Source organism: Sus scrofa, chromosome 9, assembly GCF_054392235.1.
Source record: "Sus scrofa isolate SSC_HxYL_T2T_F1_AM1 chromosome 9, Sscrofa_HxYL_maternal_Yorkshire_Landrace_v2.0, whole genome shotgun sequence".
In the NCBI taxonomy this organism is placed as follows: domain Eukaryota; kingdom Metazoa; phylum Chordata; class Mammalia; order Artiodactyla; family Suidae; genus Sus; species Sus scrofa.
In genome coordinates, this window is record NC_139391.1 from 1421688 (window position 1) to 1444138 (window position 22451).

The 22451-nt window shown below is 42.9% G+C and overlaps 3 protein-coding genes across 7 annotated transcripts in view; all 3 read left to right on the forward strand.

Annotated features, from left to right (window-relative positions):
* Positions 1 to 22451, forward strand: part of OR10A3 (olfactory receptor family 10 subfamily A member 3) — a 93403-nt gene that overhangs the window by 39356 nt on the left and 31596 nt on the right. The window lies entirely within an intron of this gene.
* Positions 2015 to 8692, forward strand: OR10A3R (olfactory receptor family 10 subfamily A member 3R). The gene has a single exon (XM_003129396.4). The coding sequence runs from the start codon at positions 7446 to 7448 to the stop codon at positions 8388 to 8390; it is 945 nt and encodes a 314-aa protein (XP_003129444.1). The 5' UTR covers positions 2015 to 7445; the 3' UTR covers positions 8391 to 8692.
* LOC100736745 (olfactory receptor 10A3) lies at positions 17898 to 19049 on the forward strand. Its single transcript, XM_084974960.1, is given in 1 exon segment — positions 17898 to 19049. A coding segment is annotated over 1 exon segment (945 nt). The 5' UTR covers positions 17898 to 17979; the 3' UTR covers positions 18925 to 19049.

The window sequence follows — 22451 nt, forward strand, 5'->3', positions numbered from 1 at the left end:
GATTTCAGTTTATATTATAAACTCTAATAATCAAAACAGTATGGCATTGGCATAAAAAAAGACTTAGGCAAATGGAATATAAGAAAACCCATGGGAGTTCCCGTTGTGGTGCAGCGGTTAACGAATCCGACTAGGAACCTGAGGTTGCGGGTTCGATCCCTGCCCTTGCTCAGTGGGTTAACGATCCGGTGTTGCTGTGAACTGTATTGTAGGTTGCAGATGCAGCTCGGATCCCGCGTTGCTGTGGCTCTGGTGTAGGCTGGCAGCTACAGCTCCGATTCCACCCCTAGCCTGGGAACCTCCATATGCCATGGGAGCGGCCCAAGAAATAGCAAAAAGACAAAAAAACAAAAAACAAACAAACAAAAAAAGAAAACCCAGAAATAAGCTCATGCATATATGGTCAATTAATAGTCAACAAAAGCCAAGAAGGTATAGTGTAACTATGTGAGGTGATGGATATAAACTAAACCTACTCTGCTATTATTTTGCAGTATATACATGTATGAACATATTAGGTTGTAGAGTTTAAACTAATACAATTGTTTATGTTAATTATTTCTTCTTCTTCTTTTTTTTTTTTTTTTTTTTTTTTTTGTCTTTTTAGGGCTGCACCAATGACATATGGAGGTTTCCAGGCTAGGGGTCCAATCAGAGCTGTAGCTGCTGGCCTATGCCACAGCCACAGCAGCAAGAGATTTGAGCCATGTCTGCAAACTCCACCACAGTTCACAGCTGTGTTGCCAGATCCTTAACCCACTGGGAAAGGCCAGGGGTTGAACCTGCGTCGTCATGGATACAAGTTGGGTTAAACTGCTGACCATGACAGGACCTCCAATTCATTCTTTTCTTTTTCTTCTTTCCTTCCTTCCTTCCTTCCTTCCTCCCTCCCTCCCTCCCTCCCTCCCTCCCTCTCTCTCTTTCTTTCTTTCTTCTTTTTTTTTTTGTCTTTTTAGGGCCACACCTGCAGCATATGGAGTTTCGCAGAGGAGGGGTTGAATTGGAACTGTAGCTGCCAGCCTATGCCGTAGCCACATCAAGGCCAGAGCCAAGCTATGTCTGCAACCTATACCCGAGTTCATGGCAATGCTGCATCCTTAACCCACTGAGCAAGGCCAGGAATCAAACCTGCATCCTCGTGGATACTAGTCAGATTTGTTTCCACTGAGCCACGATGGGAGCTCTATGTTAATTATTTCTTTACACAAGTAGAAAAAAGCATTAAGAACTCAATAATAAATAAGTATACACTACTCATTGCTGCTAACTTAGTTTGCGTAACTATAGAAAACATGGATTAATGGAACACTGGGAAAGTGCAGCAAGGATTAAGTAAATCTAGTTTGCTCTACTGGATTTGCTACATCCTAGATCTTTTATAATAATAATAATAAATTTGGGATCTTTCAAGGATCGGTTACTTTATTTTCTATTTTTTATTTATTTTATTTTATTTTTTTTCTTGTTTTATTATTTAATTTTTTTCCACTGTACATCATGGGACCAAGTTCCTCTTACATGTATACATTTTTTCCCCACCCTTTGTTCTGTTGCAGTATAAGTATCAAGACATAGTTCTCGATGCTACTCAGCAGGATCTCCTTGTAAATCCATTCCAAGTTGTATCCAATAACCCCAAGCTCCCCATCCCTCCCACTTCCTCCCTCTCCCCTCCCCCCCGGCAGCCACAAGTCTATTCTCCAAGTCCATGATTTTCTTTTCTGTGGAAAGTTTCATTTGTGCTGTATATTAGATTCCAGATATAAGTGATATCATATGGTATTTGTCTTTGTCTTTCTGACTCATTTCACTCAGGATGAGAGTCTCTAGTTCCATCCATGTTGCTGCAAATGGCATTATGTCATTCTTTTTTATGGCTGAGTAGTATTCCATTGTGTATATCTACCACATCTGCCTAATCCAGTCCTCTGTTGATGGACATTTGGGTTGTTTCCATGCCTTGGCTATTGTGAATAGTGCTGCAATGAACATGCGGGTGTATGTGTCTCTTAAGTAGAGTTTTGTCCGGATAGATGCCCAAGAGTGGGATTGCAGGGTCGTATGGAAGTTCTATGTATAGGTTTCTAAGGTATCTCCAAACTGTTCTCTGGATCAGTTATTTTAATAATAATAGTAATAGGCTTTACTTTTTGCCTTAATTTTGGTTTTTATTTTTAGTTTAGTTTTATTATATAACAAAGTATGTTATATGAATGACTGCCAAATATTTGCATTTATTGACATTTTCTTCCTGAGAAATAATCAAATTTTGTAAAGGTTCCAGAGATATTTTGGAGGAAAACGTGTCGGTAGCAAGGTAAAAAGTGTTCTTTCTGCCCTGTAGTTACTCTCTCATTACCATCGGTTAAATCAAATGCTATTATTAGATTTCCCCATTTCTGTGTCTGTGTTCTCTTTGCTTTGGTAGTAATTGAGACAGATGTGTTAAATCTCCATTTTTATTTTAAAAAGACATTTACTATTATTGCCTGTGAATTACAGCTTAATATGAATCTTCCTTTTTATTCCCTTGCACATATGTGAAATGTATGTATCTGAGGTCTAATATAAACATAGGAATGTGCACAAATTATAACTCTACGTCTTGCCGAAATCTCAAAACTGCACATGACACTTGTTGCCATCGCTGACATCAAGGAATAGACGTCTAAATATGCCACAGGGCCCCTGTGATGCGATCGCTGGGGTATGAGTCATTCAAAGCACATATTAGGCAGCCCTTCCCAGACCTGGCGCACGTGACCCCTGCAGGCACGGGGTGTTGGCTCCTCATGGCGAATGACATGGGAGGGATCCTTGGATTGGATTCTGTGGTGCAAATCCCCTCCTCTCATCATAAGCGGTACATTTCCCACCGGACACTGATCAGGTAGCATGAACCCCTGAGTGTTGTTGGTGCCACATTGCTGCCAGGAGAGGTGAGCTTCCTAGGAATGGAACCACGTGCTCAGGAAAGCAGCAGTGAGAAGGCGACAAATAAAACCTGCATTCTGGCCACACCTCCTCGTTCTGGCCAAAGCCAAGCCTGCAGCTCCCTTCATCTCCTCACTCTGTTGGGACTGAGCCGGTTTAGACGGATCCCTGACTAGCCTGACTTCACGTGCACTCCACGAGGTTGAGACCATGATGACGAAATTACAAAGCAAGTAGTGGAATAAGAAGAGTTAAATGATTTGCTGATGTCATCCAAGCTAGTCCAGGCATTTTGGTTTCCACTTTAAAAGTTTTATCGGAAGTCACTTGTAATGGTATTTTTTTTTTTTCAAAAATTTCCCTGGCTCTGTACCTGTACTACAAATGATTAAAATTTTTGAATGGGGATAGGGGAGCATCCAGGCTTTTTACAAAGAGGCCTCCACCTATGTGTCCTAATTTATTTCTCACCACGGCAGCAACTGTCCAGTCCATCCAATCCTTCCTCTGCCTCTGGCGCACCTGCCTTTGCTCACACCTCACGCCCTCACCCCAGTCCTCTCTCCTTTTCCCGTTTACAGCTTTTATTCAGCCTCTGTTTCCACCTGCTATTGGGAGATGTCACAGTGAAACTGAGTCTCTTGTGAGAAGAGGTGTTTATTCCCTGTAGGAAGATGAGGGAGTGGGGCTCCAGTCCCCTGGGGGCCCAAGTTCAAGCCTCTTTTGTTATTGTGCCAAACTATGCGAAAGCATGTCTGAAGTGATTTCAGGTTCTCCAGGGACGGGTTCTCCAGGGCATGTGACTCAGTGTCATATATTGGTCTGGCCTCAGAGCACTGGGTCACTGAGTTGTGTGAATGAGAAGGTGGCTGTTGACTAGAGGTGTTATTCTGATGCCGCAGCATGAACTGTAGGCGGTCAGAGTCCATAGGTGAGAAAGTGCAGGTCCTGCCGTGTGCCCGTGAGTGGGTTTCCATTGATGGTTGATCTTCCGCTGATCGTTGGAGATGCTGTTGAAGGGATGTCTCCCTCTCGGGAATCACTAGATGCAGATCAAACGTTGGAATCAGTGGACTCTTTGGTGTTGAGCTTGTCAGTTTCTTTTTTCTATTCAGAGAAAAACTGGGGGGCAATAATTAGAGGTGTAAGTAATTTGCATGCACTAATCATCAAACTCGAGAGCTTGTAACTGTGAAGGAACTGGGTGTCTAAGTCCACCTCCTGCCTCTTTCAGTTGGACTGAAACCTGGAAAAGGGAGTGAGCTGCCCAAGTATTCCGTGTCAGGGTTAGACAGCATGGGGGTCTTACAGAGAACTGTGGGGCGTCTGCGGCCTGTTGCTCTTTCCACTGAGAACAATTTGTTTCCTTCATACTTTTAATCAGTCCTTTAAAGGTTTCCTGCTTTCTTTATATGATACTCTAAATATTCTAATTTTCAGAACCTATCCACTTTTAAAAAGTGTAACTGAATACACATTGTTTATTCTCCCATTGGAAGCGAGTTTAAATGTTTGGTTCTGCAGAGACTATTTTTATAGATTTCGGGGACCTTTTGGACAGCCAAAATATAGTTATTGTGGTTACTACAGACATGTGAGTTTAGTGCATGAGTATAGCAAAACTCAGAAGGACGGCAACGTGCCTTCTACTGTCTGCTTTTATTCCTTTGTTTTGGTCTTTTTAGGGCTGTACCCATGGCACATGGAAGCTCCTAAGCTGGGGGTGGAATCAGAGCTGCAGCTGCCGGCCTACACCACAGCCACAGCAATGCAGGATCCAAGCCTCATCTGTGGCCGAAAACAACACCAGACATAATCCACATTATGAGGAGGCCAGGGATTGAACCCACATCCCCGGAGGTGCTAGTTGGATCCTTAACCTGCTGAGCCACAGTGGGAACTCCTGCTGATACTCTGAGGATCTGTCCTCAGGACCACAGCACGTGTGTTCAGCTTACATTACAGGTGCCTTTCCGTCTCTTTGGATTCCTCACCTCCCACAGTTAACTTCAAGGCATCACAGGCCACCACCAGACCTCCGCTGTCCCGCTAAGCTGTCAGGGAATCCACTCCGACTGGAGCGAGGCGGGCTTCCCCGCCCTCCGTCCTCCTCCCGTGCCATCGCCTCCCTCGCCCGGCTTTTGCGACGTAGCTGTCCACCCTCCTTCCTCATTCAGGAGTTCTCCCTCCCTCAGGGCCGTGCTAAAGGCCTTGTTTCTACCCTTGCTCCCCAGGAGCTTTTACGCGGGCTTCACTTTTCATGTAGACACAGCATTCCTCAAAGGTAGAGCCTGCGTTTTCCTGAAAAAAACTGGCTTAGCATTTGTTGGGTCAGAGGCTGTCGAGGCGTTGTGCGCATCAATCACACTCTTTGCCCTCCTGCAGCCTATGTTTAGTGAGGGAGCTGGCTGACATACATGCTGAAGTAAGAACAGTGTCAGTACGATAAGGGTAAAAAAATAGGTCACGGCGTGGGAAGTGGGAGTTAGAAGTCCTGGGTTGGGGAGTGAGGTCCGAGTTCGCATGTGAGACGCTGTGCTTGGTTATCTGTTGAGCTCTGGTCTCCAAGGCAGGCCCGAGAGCGCAGGGCCTAAGAGCAGTGTGTGCCCCTTCAGTGTTAGCTGAGTAGTTGATGACTAGTTGAACACCTTGATGAGAAGCGTCATGGGGAAAGTGAGAGGAGAGAGGAGAGGAGAGAGGGGAAGCTTTTAAATTGCAAGTTTATGGTGAGTAAAACGTGGACTTTTTCTTAAATCGTCATGGTTACAAGAAGGCGCTATGGACAATTGATCCCCCCCCCCCCAGTCAAATTTCTCCTCTGAGCAAATCACGATGAATTTGGCCTGGTGCGGTCTGGGCAGAAATCAGTGAGTGTGAAGCCCGTTCCCACAGGCGCAGATCACCTACGTTGGGAACCTCCGAAATAAGCCCTCTGTGTGTGTTTCCGCCGTGCTGTCACATTTAACCAAGCCACAGTCACTAATGAATAATTACAATAAGTAGTATCATCTTTGTTGTACTTAGAATCATTAGATTTTTATCCTTTTTTTGTGGGTATCTTTTGCCATTTGTCACTTATTGAGACTTTCTTTATTTAATGGCCACACCTGAGGCACATGGGAGTACTTCCTGAGCCAGGGATTGAATGTGGGCGACAGCTGTGGCAATGCCAGATCCCTCAACCCACTGTGCCGGGCTGAACCCGTGCCTCTGCAGTGCCCTGAGCTGACGTCGGAGGCTTAACCCACTGGGTCAAGGCGGGAACGTCAAGACTTTTCCAGTTTTTATTTTTTTATCTTTATGTTTTGCCTTTTAAGGCTGCACCGTGGCACATGGAAGTTTCTTGTTAGGGGTTGAATCGGAGCCACAGCCACCAGCCTACACCACAGGCACGGCAACACCAGATCCAAGCTGTGTCTGTGACCTACACCGCAGCTCAAGGCAACTCGGGATCCTTAACCTACTGAGCAAGCCCAGGGATTGAACCTGCGTCCTCTTGGATACTAGTCTGGTTCATTAACCACTGAGCCATGACGGGAACTCCCAAGACTTTTTCAGTTTTAAATTGAGCAGTTTTAACCTACTCATTTTAACATCGTGGTACAAAATGTGTAACATAAAGTTGACCATTTTTATGTGTGTGGTCTGTGGCTGTAAGTATCATTGCTGTTTTTTTACTAAATGAAGTTCAAGTCGTCTCAACTGTTCCATTTTCAAAAATCTTTTTTTTTTGTCTCTTTCTTTTTTAGGGCCCCACCTGTGGCAAATGGATGTCCCCAGGCTAGGGGTCCAATCGGAGCTCTAGCCACCAGCCTACACCAGGGCCACGGCAACACAGGATCCAAGTCGATCCTGCGAGCTATATCACAGCCCATGGCAACGCCAGATCCTTAACCCAATGGGCAAGGCCAGGGACTGAACCTGCGTCCTCAATGGATGCCAGTCAGGTTCGTTGGCCACTGAGTCACGACAGGAACTCCCATGTTCAAAAATCTTTAAATGTTCCATAGTCCTGAGCCTTTTGGGTGAATGAGGAGACTCCTGCTCCTGATTGTCTTTCCTCTAATGTGCCTACTTTCCAATTACCCTGGCAAAGCTGAGCCCAGACTTTTATGTTTTGTGGTCTTAAATTTCATGTTTATGTAAAATTGGGAGAAACAGAGGAAACTTTAGCAATGCTAAAACGAATGGGATCTAAGTTACTATATATTTCTGTTTGCCTAAAGGCTGGGTGTAATTTTCAAACCGCACAGTGTACAAGTTGCCTCAGGATTTTGATATTATTTTGTATGTATCAGACAAGATTTCTAAGCTACAAATTTTAACTTCTGCCTTTTTGTTTGGAAGATTCATTAATGTAAGTCCTTGGCCATAATCTAAAATTGCCAAGCGCCATCTCTCTCAGGATGGGCCCCTTATGTCCTCTGCCATGAAGGGCTGGGGCGAAGGCAGATGCTGGCTCAGAGCTGTTGGATTGTGACTTTGCATAAACTACATGCTCCACTGCGGACATGAAAAGGCACAATCAGAGCTCTGTGGTTGACTTCGTCCTCTTGGGCTTTTCTAACTTTCCCGAACTCCAAGGGCAGCTCTTTGGGGTGTTCTTGGTTATTTATCTGGTGACCTTGGTAGGAAATGCCGTCATTATTCTCATCATCTCGCTGGAACAGAGCCTCCACGTCCCCATGTACCTGTTCCTCCAGAGCCTGTCTGTGGTGGACTTGAGTATCAGTGCCGTGGTTATGCCTGAAATGCTGGTGGTCCTCTCCACTGAGGAAATGAGGATTTCTGTTTCGGGCTGTTTTGCACAGATGTACTTCATTCTTCTTTTTGGTGTGACCGAATGTTTTCTCCTGGGGGCAATGGCTTATGACCGATTTGCTGCAATCTGCCATCCTCTGAGCTACCCAGTGCTCATGAACCAAAGGGTTTTCGTGAAGTTAGTAGGGTCCTCTTGGGTCTCAGGGATTATGGTGGCTACTGTGCAGACCTCATGGGTTTTCAGTTTTCCCTTTTGTGGCCCCAATGAAATTAATCACCTCTTCTGTGAGACTCCCCCAGTGCTGGAGCTTGCGTGTGCAGACACATTTTTGTTTGAAGTCTATGCGTTCACTGGCACCATTCTGACAGTTATGGTTCCTTTCTTGTTGATACTCCTGTCTTACCTTCGAATCCTCCTTGCCATCCTGAAGATGCCACCCACCACAGGGAGGCAGAAGGCCTTTTCCACCTGTGGCTCCCATCTGACGTCTGTTACCCTCTTCTACGGCACAGCCAGTATGACTTACTTACAGCCCAAATCTGGCTACTCCCCAGACACCAAGAAGCTCCTGTCCTTGGCTTACACGTTGCTTACGCCTCTGCTGAACCCCCTGATCTACAGCTTGAGGAACAGTGAGCTGAAGAGAGCTTTGATGAAGTTATGGCGAAGAAAAGTGGAATTACACACCTTTTGACAGTGTGGAGAAACCATGTGATGTTTGGTGCTGCCTGACTGCACTGAACTTAAATTTAGGAATTGTGAAAAGAGTTTACACTCTTTGGTATGAATATATGAATTTGTGGAGTCCTCCAAGTTTGAAAATATATCAGGGAGATACAGTTCTTTTGATGCTATATTCACATCCATTTTTCCAAGGTGCATAAGTTTGATGACATAAAATAACAATTTATTTGTGAATTCCTCTGTTATGAACATCTAAGTTGTTACTGGATTTTTGTCTTTAGGATGACACTTTAATAAAGAATTAGATCCATATGCTCATATGTCCTGACGTCTTATTTCTGTATTATCGATTCCTCAGACTGGGCCTGATGGGATGCAGATTATTTGTGATTATAGACATAAATAGCTATTGCAAAATTCCATTTCAAAGCCATTGTAACTCCTTTACACAGATTTGAAGTCTCAGTCTGGCACACAATTGGTTTAGAACTTCTAGAGGCCAACAAACAGATGCGATTTTAATTTCTGGAGTGAAAATCCATTCCATGAATACGTAAACAAAATTGTTTGGGGAGACACTGAACTGTTCTACCGCATGGACTTACACAGATCGTAACTCAGAGCAGGACTTCTCTTGGTATTTTCCACGGATGAGTCAAATGTTGGTGACCAGAGAATTCCATGAAAATTTCCCTGAAGTCTCGTTGATAACATTAGCACCTTTTTCACTTTTAGGCCATTTGTTAAACTTCCTTTGTGGACCTATGCTTCCTCAGATACCTTTCTTATAAACAACAGATGACTTTTTTCCCCCTGTGGGAATTAATGGGATTAAATATTTGTGTATATTTTCTATGTTTCTTGAGTTACATCAAAACTCTTGACCTTTCCCAGCATCATAATTGCTCATCTTGCAGCTTTGGAACATTTAATGCTTACTTCCAGTTTTAAGGTTGCTCTTGTGACAAGAGAGGCTCTTTCACTGAGTTCACATCACGGGAGCTCTTACTGTCCTGAGCTTCTGCTCCAGAGGTAACAGTACAGCGGGTAAAGACACTGTTTGTGTTTGAAGCTGTTGGAAAACCATTTTTATCGACAGCAATGTCTGCCCAAACTGAGAAGTAAAGGTAAAAATCTGCTTGGATTTTCACCAAAAGTAAGTTTATGATCAGAAGGTTGAGTAATATTTGATAGCCGTACAATATTATTTTCAAAGGTACAATAAGGCGACATTGAAAATTCTTTCATTGGCTTCTTCTCTTGGTTTCCTGAAGTATTTTTCTCATAGCCCTAAGAGGAACCAGTTAAAGAAGGTCTTACAGGAAAACACCACAACTCCCCAAGCCTGGAAACTAAGGCAAACACACAGCTTCATTTTAATTTTCGTACTTTGTTTCATTTGCTTACACCTTCAGTGATTCAATGAGTTTTTGTTAAGATGACTGTTAAGGTGAGTGTTTCTGCTGAAATACAGTCTCTGCCTTTGATTACTTCCGAGTTTATTGGCAGATCACTGACTTTGGAAGGTCCCTAAAGCCACACTGTGCCTAGGTCTCCCTGCCAGGGGAGGGACAGTTGAACTGGCAAGGTTCAAGATTTCTTCGCACATGGGGTGATTTCAGAGTCATACTGTTTCTCCGTTTGATGCTAAACATGACAAAAGACAGCCGGTCCCAAAGTGTCCAGTTTATCACTCTACTCCCCAAACAGCAACTCTGACAATGCCAGCTTGTCTCGTGACAGCTAGTGAGACTGATACTTGAAATCCTGTTGTCCTGGCTTTGTAGGTAACACCAAGATTTCTACCGATGATCACTGTGGGAGGAAAAAAGTGAACGTTCAAAAATGTGAATCTAAGGATGTCTCTCCTTTCTCAAAACAGCTCAGTGAGTTTCTGCTGCATTTTGGGGAAAAAAATCTTAACCTGGGCTATGGAACCTCCTCTTATATTTCCTACACCCTCATGCTACACTTCTGCCCACTCACAAGGTCATTCACTCACCTACTCATTTCTGGTGCCAGGTCTGCTTTCAATTCTATGAGGTCACTATTCTGTTCTGGCCTGGAGCTGTCAAAACACACCTTTTTCTCCGTCTGATTCTTGCTCATTCTGCTTTTCAGCTGGTGAATTGTCTTTCTTCAAACCTCCATGACATTTCCTTTCTTGACCTCTCTATCCCATCTTCCCTTCCCCAATTTTTATTCCTTGGAGCATCCTGTCCTTTCCTATGGTCCATTATTTAAACTTTAAACAGCAGAATGGGATTTTCTTCTCTGTATATACCTTGCCCTAGTTGCTAAGATAACAAGAGAAGTGTGTGACCCAAAGTGAGAAAGGGACGGGCATCCTTCTCTCTGCAAGAGAAATGCCTCAAAGGTGTTTATCTTTGCAGCATATTAAAAAAAATACTTCCTTTGAGGCTGGGCCAAGTTCCCTTCTACTGAAGAGTGTCCTGTGAGAAGCAGGAGAGAATGTGGCACAGTGAAGAAAAGCACCTCTGTTGGGGTAGCCCCTTGGGATAATGAGTCCAACAGGTCCCTCTGCTGACGATGGAGTGGACTATCAGATGTGCCGTGGGATCCTAGCCTATGACCCACACATGTGGCCTGGTGACTTTAGAGGCGCTTCTGCCAAGTCCTTCCCACAGTGGACTTTGAAATATATACTTGAACCCATGTAAAAGACAGCTTTATTATTCCTTTTGATTCTATATTTATAGTCACTTAGCTGATATGTGGTGCATTTTGTAGATCCCACCTCTCTCCTTTCCATTATTGGCCTTGTTGGGGAGGAGGAATTTCCCCCTCTACCTGTCTTGAGTTCTTGTGGTTGGACTGCTAATAAAATTGACATGCCCATGGAGCTGTCATAGAAATGGGACCTAAGAAGTAGCCAAAGCTGAAGGATTGACAGGAAAAAGTAACTTAGGTTTTTGATATCTAGTTCATAAAGAAATGGTGGCTTGATATATTTTGTGGCCAAATTACTGGATACTTGTAGGTTTAGAATTGTTATATCTTTTTGGAGAATTGAACCTTTTCTCATTATGAAGTGACTCTTTATTCCTGTTAACAAATCTGGATTGGGTCCCCTTGCCTGATGCACAGCAAAGCCAGTGGGCTCACACCAGGTTGTGGTGAAGGAATGTAGAGCATTAATTGCAGGGTGCCAAGCAGTCAGAATGGGCAGCTCATGCTCAGAAAACCCAAACTCCCCAGTGGATTTCAGGGAAGGGTTTTTAAAGGCAGTGTGAAAGATAGGGCCAGAGGGTATATGATCAGCTTGTGCTCAGTTCTCAGATTGGTTGGCATCAAGGGGAAGTTTTGAACATCATCAACCTTCTCATTTCAACTGATCAGGGGTCTGCGTGTTTGTGGACAGAGGTTTCATATGGTGGGGTTTGCTTCCTGTAAAAACAGCTTAGGAATGTGTGTCAGATCTCCATCTATATCTCTCAGGGTTACCAGAATTCCAGCCCAACAGCTATTCTTTGTTACTGCATGTTCACATTTCCTAAGCATTGACTCCTGAGCCAGCCTTTTGAGACTCAGGAGAGGCCTGAAATGAAGGCTTTTACTTCAAGAAAAAGGGGACAAGCTGCAGGGGCTCATATACCCAGGAGGGTCCTGAAGGGTCCTGCTCAGTTTCATTCCTACTATTGTTTCTTGCTCTGCTGTTTGACTTTTCTGATAAAGACAGAGTTACATAAAATTCCTTTGATTAGTATTTTGGAATATCTTTCTCCATCTTTTTATTTTTAACCTTTCCATCTCCTTACGATTGAGAGGTATCTCTGCTGAGGAGTGCTGTGGAGAAAAGTCAGTCAGGATAGGAATGTTGGGGTTCAGTCTTTAGTAGGTTGATTTGGGAAGATCTCATGAAGAGGAGGCCACTTGGGCAAAGGTATATAAGGGAGTTAGCATTTTGGAGAGGAATAGTCCATGTTCAGGGAAAATCAGATTGTGAGGTAGAAACAGAGCTGGTGGATTTGAGACATAGCAAGGAGGCTGCATGGCTGGATAAGCATAAACAAGGGGTGTAATCAAAATGAGCTCTGAGAGTAATGGGGGATCAGATCTTTATGTGTTTGGCTTCTGCACTGAGTGGGAGAGGGCACTATTGGAGGGTTTTGAGCAGAGGCAAGGGCAGAAGGGAGAAGACCAGAGGCTATGGTAATACTGGATATATACTAGTAATTGGGTATAGTAATAATCCAACTGAGAGATAAAAGGAGCTTGGACCTTTGGTAGCTCTAGGAAGGGTTCAAATTTGGTACAGTGTACTTAGAAGATAGAGCCTCAGATAGGTTATGGATTTAATACAGGTTGGGAGAAAAAATGGATTCAAGGGTGACTCGTTGGTGTTTGGCTTGTGTAAGTAGAAGCTTTAAGTTGCTACCACCTGAGATGGGGGAATGCCGAGGGTGGAGCAGATTTTAGCACAAGATGAGAAAAAATGTTTTAAAGACATTAATAAATGAAAATCTGTTTGTTTTTAAAAGATTAGTTTCTTAGTGGTCTATATTTCATTTCTGACTTCAAGTTAGCGAAAGAGATAATTTCAGAATGTTTTAAATTTCCAAGTTTAAGGGAGTTGTCCGGTGGTCTAGTGGTTAGGACTTGGTGTTTTCACTGTTGTGGCCTGGGTTCAACCCCTGGTCTGGGAACTGAGGCCCAACATCTGTGGAAAAAAAAAATTCCAAGACTTTTCCTTTTTCTGTGTTTTGGTGGTGTCCTTCAGTTTTACTGAAAAGTATGTTCTGTGTATGTCTACTATATATTTGAATTTATTGATATTTTCTTTCTGACAAACGCATAATCAATTTATGTACATCTTCCATAAATATTTTGAGAGGAATATATAGTTAGCAGTGTAAAATTTATTGTTTCTGACTCATATTTACTCTCTCATTATCATCTCATACATCAAAATTTTGTTATTAAAATCTTCCCATTTTCGTGTCTTTGTTATTTCTATTGTCTGTCAATCGACAAGGAAGATGAGTTAAAATCTCCACATTTTGATTTCTTAAAAATCCATTTAGTACTATTTGCCTTAAAAAGGTAACCTGGTATTAACCTTACTCTTTATCCCTTTTAGCATGTATCTGAAAGTTTTCTGTTTACTTTTCATTGAGTCTAACATATACTTGGGAACAGGTGACAATCATGACTCTACATGTTGACGACTTCTCACAATCTGCACATCACCTGTTTTACCACCACCTACATCAAGAAATAGAATATTCCAGCATATCAGAAGCCCCCATGGGATCGATGGGGTATGAATCAGGCAAAGCACATATTAGGCAGCCCTTCCCAGACCTGGCGCACGTGACCCCTGCAGGCACGGGGTGTTGGCTCCTCATGGCGAATGACATGGGAGGGATCCTTGGATTGGATTCTGCGGTGCAAATCCCCTCCTCTCATCATAAGCGGTACATTTCCCACCGGACACTGATCAGGTAGCATGAACCCCTGAGTGTTGTTGGTGCCACATTGCTGCCAGGAGAGGTGAGCTTTCTAGGAATGGAACCACGTGCTCAGGAAAGCAGCAGTGAGAAGGCGACAAATAAAACCTGCATTCTGGCCACACCTCCTCGTTCTGGCCAAAGCCAAGCCTGCAGCTTCCTTCATCTCCTCACTCTGTTGGGACTGAGCCGGTGGCCTCCCTAACTGTTCAAGCCAGTTTAGACAGATCCCTGAGTGCCCTGATTTTCCCATGTACCTGAGGAGATGAATAATGTTATGTTTATTTTACAGAGAAAATAATAGAATCCGAGAAGTCAAATGCTTCTCTCGCCTCATGCAAACTCATCCCGATTTTGACTCCTGGTTTGAGAAGTTCTGTCGATGAAGTTGTTTGGGATGATATTTTTTTGGTAGAAATATTTTAGTAGCTCCGTATTTCTTCTGCAAATGATGCAAAGTTCTTGCATGGGGCTTGGCGGTGGGGGAGGGTGCTTTTTTCCAAAGAGGCTTCCATCTTCTTGTCTTAGCTTATTGCCCACGATTGCACAAATCCTCATTCCACCCAATCCTTGCTCTCCCCCTGGTCCACCTGCCTTTGTTCACGCCCTCACCCCACTGCTCTCTTTTTTCCACATTTACAACTTTTATTGAGCCTGTTTCCACCTGCTTTTGGGGGATGTCACAGTGAAACTGAGTCTCTCATTTGAGGAGGTGCTTATTCCCTGCAGGAAGATGAGGGAGTGGGGCTCCAGGTTTGTGCTCTTGAGCTTTGTCCCCTGAGGGCCCAAGTTCAAGCCTCTTTTGTTATTGTGCCAAACTATGCGAAAGCATGTCTGAAGTGATTTCGGGTTCTCCAGGGATGGGTTCTCCAGGGCATGTGACTCAGTGTCATATAATGGTCTGGCATCAGAGCACTGAGTTGTGTGTATGAGAAGGTGGCTGTTGACGAGAGGTGTTATTCTGATGCCGCAGCATGAACTGTAGGCGGTCAGAGTCCACAGGTGAGAAAGTGCAGGTCCTGCCGTGTGCCCGTGAGTGGGTTTCCATTGATGGTTGATCTTCCGCTGATCGTTGGAGATGCTGTTGAAGGGACGTCTCCCTCTCGGGAATCACTAGACGCAGATCAAACGTTTGAATGAGTTGACTCTTTGGTGGTGATGCTTGTCAGTTTCCTTCTCATTTCAGAGAAAGTTTCAGGCGATAGTGAGAGGTTGTGTACTTCCCATGCTCTAATAAGCACATCTTTGAACTTTGCAACTGAAAGGGGACTTGGTAAATACATCCACTTCCTTCCTTTTTTAGTTGGAAAACTGAAACCTAGAAGTGGGAGTGATCTGCCCAAACCGTCCATGTTAGAGGGTTATCAAGACAGCATTAGTGTGTTCTATGTTATAGAGAAAAATGTGGGGCATGTATGGTTAGTTGCTCCTTTCTTCACGGATGTGCTATTCCATGATACGCTTTTTTTTTTTTTTTTTTTGCTATTTCTTGGGCCGCTCCCACGGCATATGGAGGTTCCCAGGCTAGGGGTTGAATCGGAGCTGCAGCCCCCTGCCTGCGCCAGAGCCACAGCAACACGGGATCCGAGCCGCGTCTGCAACCTACACCACAGCTCATGGCAACGCCGGATCGTTAACCCACTGAGCAAGGGCAGGAACCGAACCCGCAATCTTATGGTTCCTAGTCGGATTCGTTAACCACTGCGCCATGACGGGAACTCCCATGATACGCTTTTAAACAGCCCTTTATGGTACCTCTTAAAAACTGAAGTCTAGGTGATTTCCAGTGTTGTGTTAAGTTCTGTCATAGAGCAAAGTGATTGGGTTATATGCATATTTACATTCTTTTTATATTCTTTCCGTTATAGTTTGTCACAGGATATCGAATGTAGTTCCATGTGCTCTACAGTAACCCTCTGATTTTTATCTACTATGTATGTAATAGTAGGCATGCAAACAGTCCTTTAAATGTTTTCTGTTTGTATAGATAATACTCTACATTTTTAAATTTAAAACTCTATCCACTTTAAAATATTTGGAATTGAATACACATTAGTTTTCTTGATTAGAAATTTAAATGTTTAATTCTGCATTGATTATTTCACTAAGTTTCGAAGAGCTTTTAATCGAAGATATAATTATTATAGATGATGCAGACATTGATCTGTGGTGATTAAGTCAAGCTCAGAAATAAGTCACCTTGCTTTGCACTGTCGGCTAACGTGCTGCTGATCTGCAGGCAAGAGAAGATTTCGTGCGTTTGGTTGGTGTCCTTTCTGGGTTCCCCATCCGACATGGAACTTCCACTGGTTTCCAAGCTGTCGCCCAACGGCCAGTAGGTCTTGATTCTAGAGTAAGTTGTCACCAAATACCTTCTGACTTGAGCAAGCCAGTCTCCCTCGAGTCTTTGTCCTTTTGCCTAAAGTATTTTCCACACGTGACGTCTTTGATGATGGTTGTTCGCCCCCCTTCCCCATTGAGAAGCAGTCTTTTTCTCCTTGAAACGTCTAACGCACTTGTTAGTACCCTAGCTTCCCAGTAACGTTGTGTGCTGGTGCTACTTTTCTTGTTGACACTATTCCTTTATTTAAGTTAATTAATTAATTAATTTATTTATTTTTAATTTTTAAAATTTTCCCACTGTACAGCAAGGGGATCAAGTTATCCTTACATGTATACATTACAATTACATTTTCCCCCACCCTTTGTTCTGTTGCAACATGAGTATCTATACAAAGTTCTCAATGCTACTCAGCAGGATCTCCTTGTAAATCTATTCTAAGTTGTGTCTGATAAGCCCAAGCTCCCGATCCCTCCCACTCAAATACCATATGATATCACTTATAACTGGAATCTAATATCCAGCACAAATGAACATCTCATAAAAGAAAATCATGGACTTGGAGAAAAGACTTGTGGCCGCCTGATGGGACACTATTCCTTTAAAATACTGTCTGGATTTTCCCATTTCATTTCTGTTTTCATCAAATATTGGTTTAGCCTGTATTATGGGCCAGGGGCTGTTGTAGGCATGGTGAATATAGCAAAGAACAAAACAAAACCTTTATATTCCTGGAGTTTTTGTATTAGGTAGGGAGTTAGAATATATGTAATCTTAGTTGTTGATAATAGAGGCAAGCGGAACAAGGCATAAAGGGCAGGAGTTAAAGTGTAGGTGGTATGCGGTTCTGTGCAGTGTTGTCACTTCTGTTGAGCTGTACAATCAATGCCAGAGATTACAGAGCGTAGGGTGTGGTGGGTGCTCAGTGTTTGTTGAGTAAGTAGTGATTGAATGACCTTTCTGATGAGAAGGAGAGCTGTGGAGTGGGGCTGGAGGGAAGAGAGACAGAGACAGAGTCTGATGGCAGTCGTGGAGGGAGGGATGGACAGAGAAAGAATCTTTTAAAACGCAGTTTCGCAATGATCAAACATAGGTCTTTTTAGTTACAAGAATGGGCCATGGAGAAGTCAGAGTCAATATAATGGGTATGGCCAGTTTAGGCGGTTCACCCAGTTTGCAGATCACCTGGTGTGAGTCACTCTAAACTGCTTCCTCCTTGTGTGTCTCAGCTGAGGGCTGCCACCTTTAACCAAGTCACAGACAGTCATTGTGAATCTAATGAATATGTACAGCAATCATGTATCGACCGGGTGGTAACTTACACTTCTTTGGTTGTTATGAAAATGTTTGTGGGTGTATTTTTCCGTTTGTCACTTTTGACACTTTTATTTTCTTAAATTGGGAAAAGTAAATGATACTTATAACAATATAGTAGGAATGGGGCCTATGAAGCATTTATTTTTGTTTTTTAGGCTATGTTAAAAATTTCAAAGTTCATAGTATACAAATTGCATTATAAGAATGAGAATTTTGATAATTATTTTGTGCAATTCAGATAAGATTTCTAAGCCAAAATTATTCCTTCTCCTTTTGTATTTGAAGATTCATGACGTCTTGTAATTGGTCATTTCCAAAATTTCCAAACTAACGTCTGTTAGGATAGGTTTCTTTTTACAGCTTTTGCCAGGATTATCCACAGTGGCTGCATATTTGAACCCTCTGATATTGGGTTGTGGCTTCGTCATTTACCTTCTGTACCGTAAAATAATATATACCTCCCTACTGAAATGAAAAGACACAATCAGAGCTCTGTGGTTGACTTCATCCTCTTGGGCTTTTCTAACTTTCCCGAACTCCAAGGGCAGCTCTTTGGGGTGTTCTTGGTGGTTTACCTGGTGACTCTGATGGGAAATGCCGTCATTATTCTCGTCATCTCCCTGGAACAGAGCCTCCACGTCCCCATGTACCTGTTCCTCCTGAACTTGTCTGTGGTGGAAGTGAGTTTCAGTGCCGTCGTTATGCCTGAAATGCTGGTGGTCCTCTCCACTGAGAAAACATCGATTTCATTTGTGAGATGTTTCGCACAGATGTATTTCATTCTTCTTTTTGGTGGCACTGAATGTTTTCTCCTGGGGGCAATGGCTTATGACCGATTTGCTGCAATCTGCCATCCTCTGAGCTACCCAGTGCTCATGAACCAAAGGGTTTTCGTGAAGTTAGTGGTGTTTTCATGGGTCTCAGGGATTATGGTGGCTACTGTGCCAACGTCGTGGGTTTTTAGTTTTCCCTTTTGTGGCCCCAATGAAATTAATCACCTTTCTTGTGAAACCCCAGCTATGCTGGAGCTTGCGTGTGCAGACACATTTTTGTTTGAAGTCTATGCGTTCACCGGCACTGTTTTGATTGTCATGGTTCCTTTCTTGTTGATACTCCTGTCTTACCTTTGAATCCTCCTTGCCATCCTGAAGATGCCACCCACCACAGGGAGGCAGAAGGCCTTTTCCACCTGTGGCTCCCATCTGACGTCTGTTACCCTCTTCTATGGCACAGCCAGTATGACTTACTTACAGCCCAAATCTGGCTACTCCCCAGACACCAAGAAGCTCCTGTCCTTGGCTTACTCACTTCTCACACCTCTGCTGAACCCCCTGATCTACAGCTTGAGGAACAGTGAGCTGAAGAGAGCTTTGATGAAGTTATGGCGAAGAAAAGTGGACTTACACACCTTCTGACAGTGTTGGGAACATTTGGTCATGATCAGACTGAACTTTCTTTGTATTCAGAGAGAAACAGGTGAAAAGAGTTTACATTTCTTGATCTGAATATGTTTAACTTGTTGAGTTCAAGTTTGCAAAGATATCAGGGGTCTCTCTCTTTTGATAATGTACTGTTGCCTTTGTTTTTCAGATAAATACGTTTTGATGACACTTGATATAACAGTTAATTTGTCATTTGCTATGTCGTGAATATCCAAACCATTGCTGGACTATTGTAATTAAAAGAAAGCTTCAATGAGCACGCAGTTGCATAGGTTCATGTGTAGCAATGTTTTATTTCTGTGTGGTAGGTTCCTCAAAGTGGGCCTGACGGGACGAAGAGATCTGTGCTCATAGATTTTACTACCTTTTGCTGAATAACTTTTCCAAACGATTGCAGTTCTGTCAGACGGACTTCAAGGCCCACTCTGCTGCAGTAACAGGGTAGAGTTTCAAGGGACCAACAGACAGATAAGATTTTTATTTTTGGAGTGAAATCTGTTCCATGAGTGAGCAATTAAAGGGCAGCTATTTTGGGGAGATTGAACCAGCTCTAATTCATGGGCTGACGCAGATTATAAGTACAAACCGAATTTCTCTTGATATTTTTCAAGATATGCATGTAATTTTGGTGGCCAGAGAACGACATGGGAACTCCTCTGAAATATCGCTTGACAGTGTTGGTACTTTTTCACTTATAGACCTCTGTTTTTGGAGACTTTGTTAACGTCCATTTTGTAGTCCCAAATTGCCGCCAGACACTTTGTTCATAAACAGTGGGTGAGCTTTTACTGTGCAAAAGTAGTGGGATTAATTGCCCTTATTTTCAGTGGCCCTTGAGTCACATTGCTAACAGTGTGGTCTTTTTCAGCATGAATTAAATCTTAAAATGTAGCATTTGGAACATGTCCTGCTTGACTCATATTTGACGTATTTGAATGCGTCTCTAGTGAATAAAGAGGCATTGCCTATGGCGTCTACATCATTTGAGCTCCTACAGTCCTTAATTTGAAGGTGTCACTCAGCTCTGAAAAACAGTAATGTAAAAAATTACACCTGCCTCTGCCCAAAATGAAAAATGTAGGTGTAAAATTGATAAACTCGTTGTCTTATTTTGTTTTATTTTTAGTGTTTTAGGGCCACACCTGCAGCATATGAAAGGTCCCAGGCTGGGGGTTGAACGGGAGCTATAGCTGCTGGCCTACACCACAACCACAGCAATGCCAGAGCCAAGATGCATCTGCGACCTATACCACAGCTCATGGCAATGCTGGATCCTTAACCCACTGAGTGAGGCCAGGGATTGAACCAGCATCCTCATGGATACTAGTCAGATTCATTTCCACTGAGCCATGATAGGAACTCCTTGATTCACTTAAAAAAATAAATTTCATCATCTAATATTTGAAATTAGTTTGAGGAGTTCCTGTTGTGGCTCATCAGTTAATGAACCCAACTAGCATCCATGAGGACTCAGGTTTGATCCCTGGCCTTGCTCTGAGGGTTAAGCATCTGGGGTTGCTGTGAGCTGTGGTGTAGGTCACAGACATGGCTTGGATTCCAAGTTGCTGTGACTCTAGCATTGGCTGGCAGCTACAGCTCTGATTGGACTCCCAGCCTGGGAACCTCCATATGCCATGGGTGCAGCCCTAAAAAGACAAGACAAAAAAAAAAAAGAAGAAAGAAATTAGTTTGAATAATATTTGAATGTTGTATACTTTTCAGTAGGGTGTTGGACAGGCACATACAAATTCTTTCAGCAGACTGTCTCTTGTTCTGAAATTTCTTTCCTGAGACTCTGTCATTGGAAACAGCATAATACATTGTGAGAATCACAGAAACGAAGAGCAGGAATGTGACAGAATGTCCACTGAAATAATGGCTAAACACTTTCCAGACGCAGGGACAGTCAGACCTATGATGATTAAACATCTTCCTATTGGTTGAACCTCTAGGGCTTCACCAAGACACATTATAATGGAATTGTCAAGACTCAGAGACAAAGACAGAATTGGGAGAACAGCCATAGAAAATTGACTTGTCACATACAAGGTTTCCCGCATAAGATGAATTTCTTAACAGAAAATTTCTAGACCAGGAGAGAATTGGATGATACATTAAAACTGTTATTAGAAAAACAAATCCATCCTACAGGAATATCCATCAAAGCATCCTTCAGAAGTGAAGGAGAGATACTTTCCCAAACAAACCAAAGCTGAAAGTGTTTATTACCATTAGGCCTGCAATAAAGGTAATCAAGAGAAAGCTCCTCAAGGTAAAATGACAGGACATTGACATTGCAAAACAAGAATGTGTAAGCAACAACAGCAAAGGTAATACATAGTCAACTTCAGATTCTCCAGTATAGCAAAGTGATGTATAAATCACTTTCTATTCTTGTTAAAAGTGAAGGTATCAAGAGCTTCCTACTGTGGTGCAGTGATCTGCAGTGTCTGGAGTTGCCTCTGCAGCAGCGTGGGTCTTTTCCCCTGCCTGGCACAGTGGGTTGAGGATCCGGCATTGCCATAGCTGTGGCATCTGTCACAACTATGGCTTGGATTTGATCCCCGGCCTGGGAACTTCCATGTGCCACAGGAGTGGCCTTAGGGGAAAATGTATTAAAAATAACTATTTGCACAACAATTTGCTGCTGGACACACAGTATAAAAAGAGGTAAATAACCTAAAATGTGAGGGGGGGAAGTAAAAGTATACTGTCAGTATGCTGTCATAGTTCAGTTGTTCCCAACTTAAAATAGGACATTATAAAATGTTTTATGTCTGCCTCATGATGACCACAAAGAAAAACCCTGTGGTAGATACACAAAAGTTTCAGACAAAGAAATCAAAGCGTACCACCAGGAAAAGTCACATATCTCAAAGGAGACAGCAAGAGAAGAAGAAAAGAACGAAGGAACAACAAAAAGAATATAATGAACAAAACGGCAACACTAAGCCATTACCAAACAATAACTACTTTAAATGTAAATGGATTAAATTCATGAATCAAAAGAAATAGTGACTGAATGGACAAAAAAAAAAAAAAAACCCAAAAATGAAGATCCAACCATATGATGCTTTCAGGACACACCTAGCCTGATTGTGAAGGAATGGAAAAAGTTATTCCAAGCAGATAATAAACAAAAGAAAGCAGTGATAGCTATACTTATATCAGACACAACAGCTAACATTACACCTTAAGGAACTAGAAAAAGAAGTACAAAATCAGCCTAAAGTTAGTAGAAGAAAGGAAGCATAGAGATAAGAGAAGAAAAAAAAATGGAAGAGAGAATAAGAAGCAATAAAAGAATTCAATGAAACAAGGTTTCCTGTCGTGGCTCAGTGGTTAATGAATCAGACTAGGAACCATGAGGTTGTGGGTTTGATCCCTGATCCAGCATTGCCATGAGCTGTGGTGTAGGTGGCAGATGCGCTCGGATCCCGTGTTTCTGTGGTTCTGGTGCAGCTCCAATTGGACCCCTAGTATGGCAACCTCCATATGCT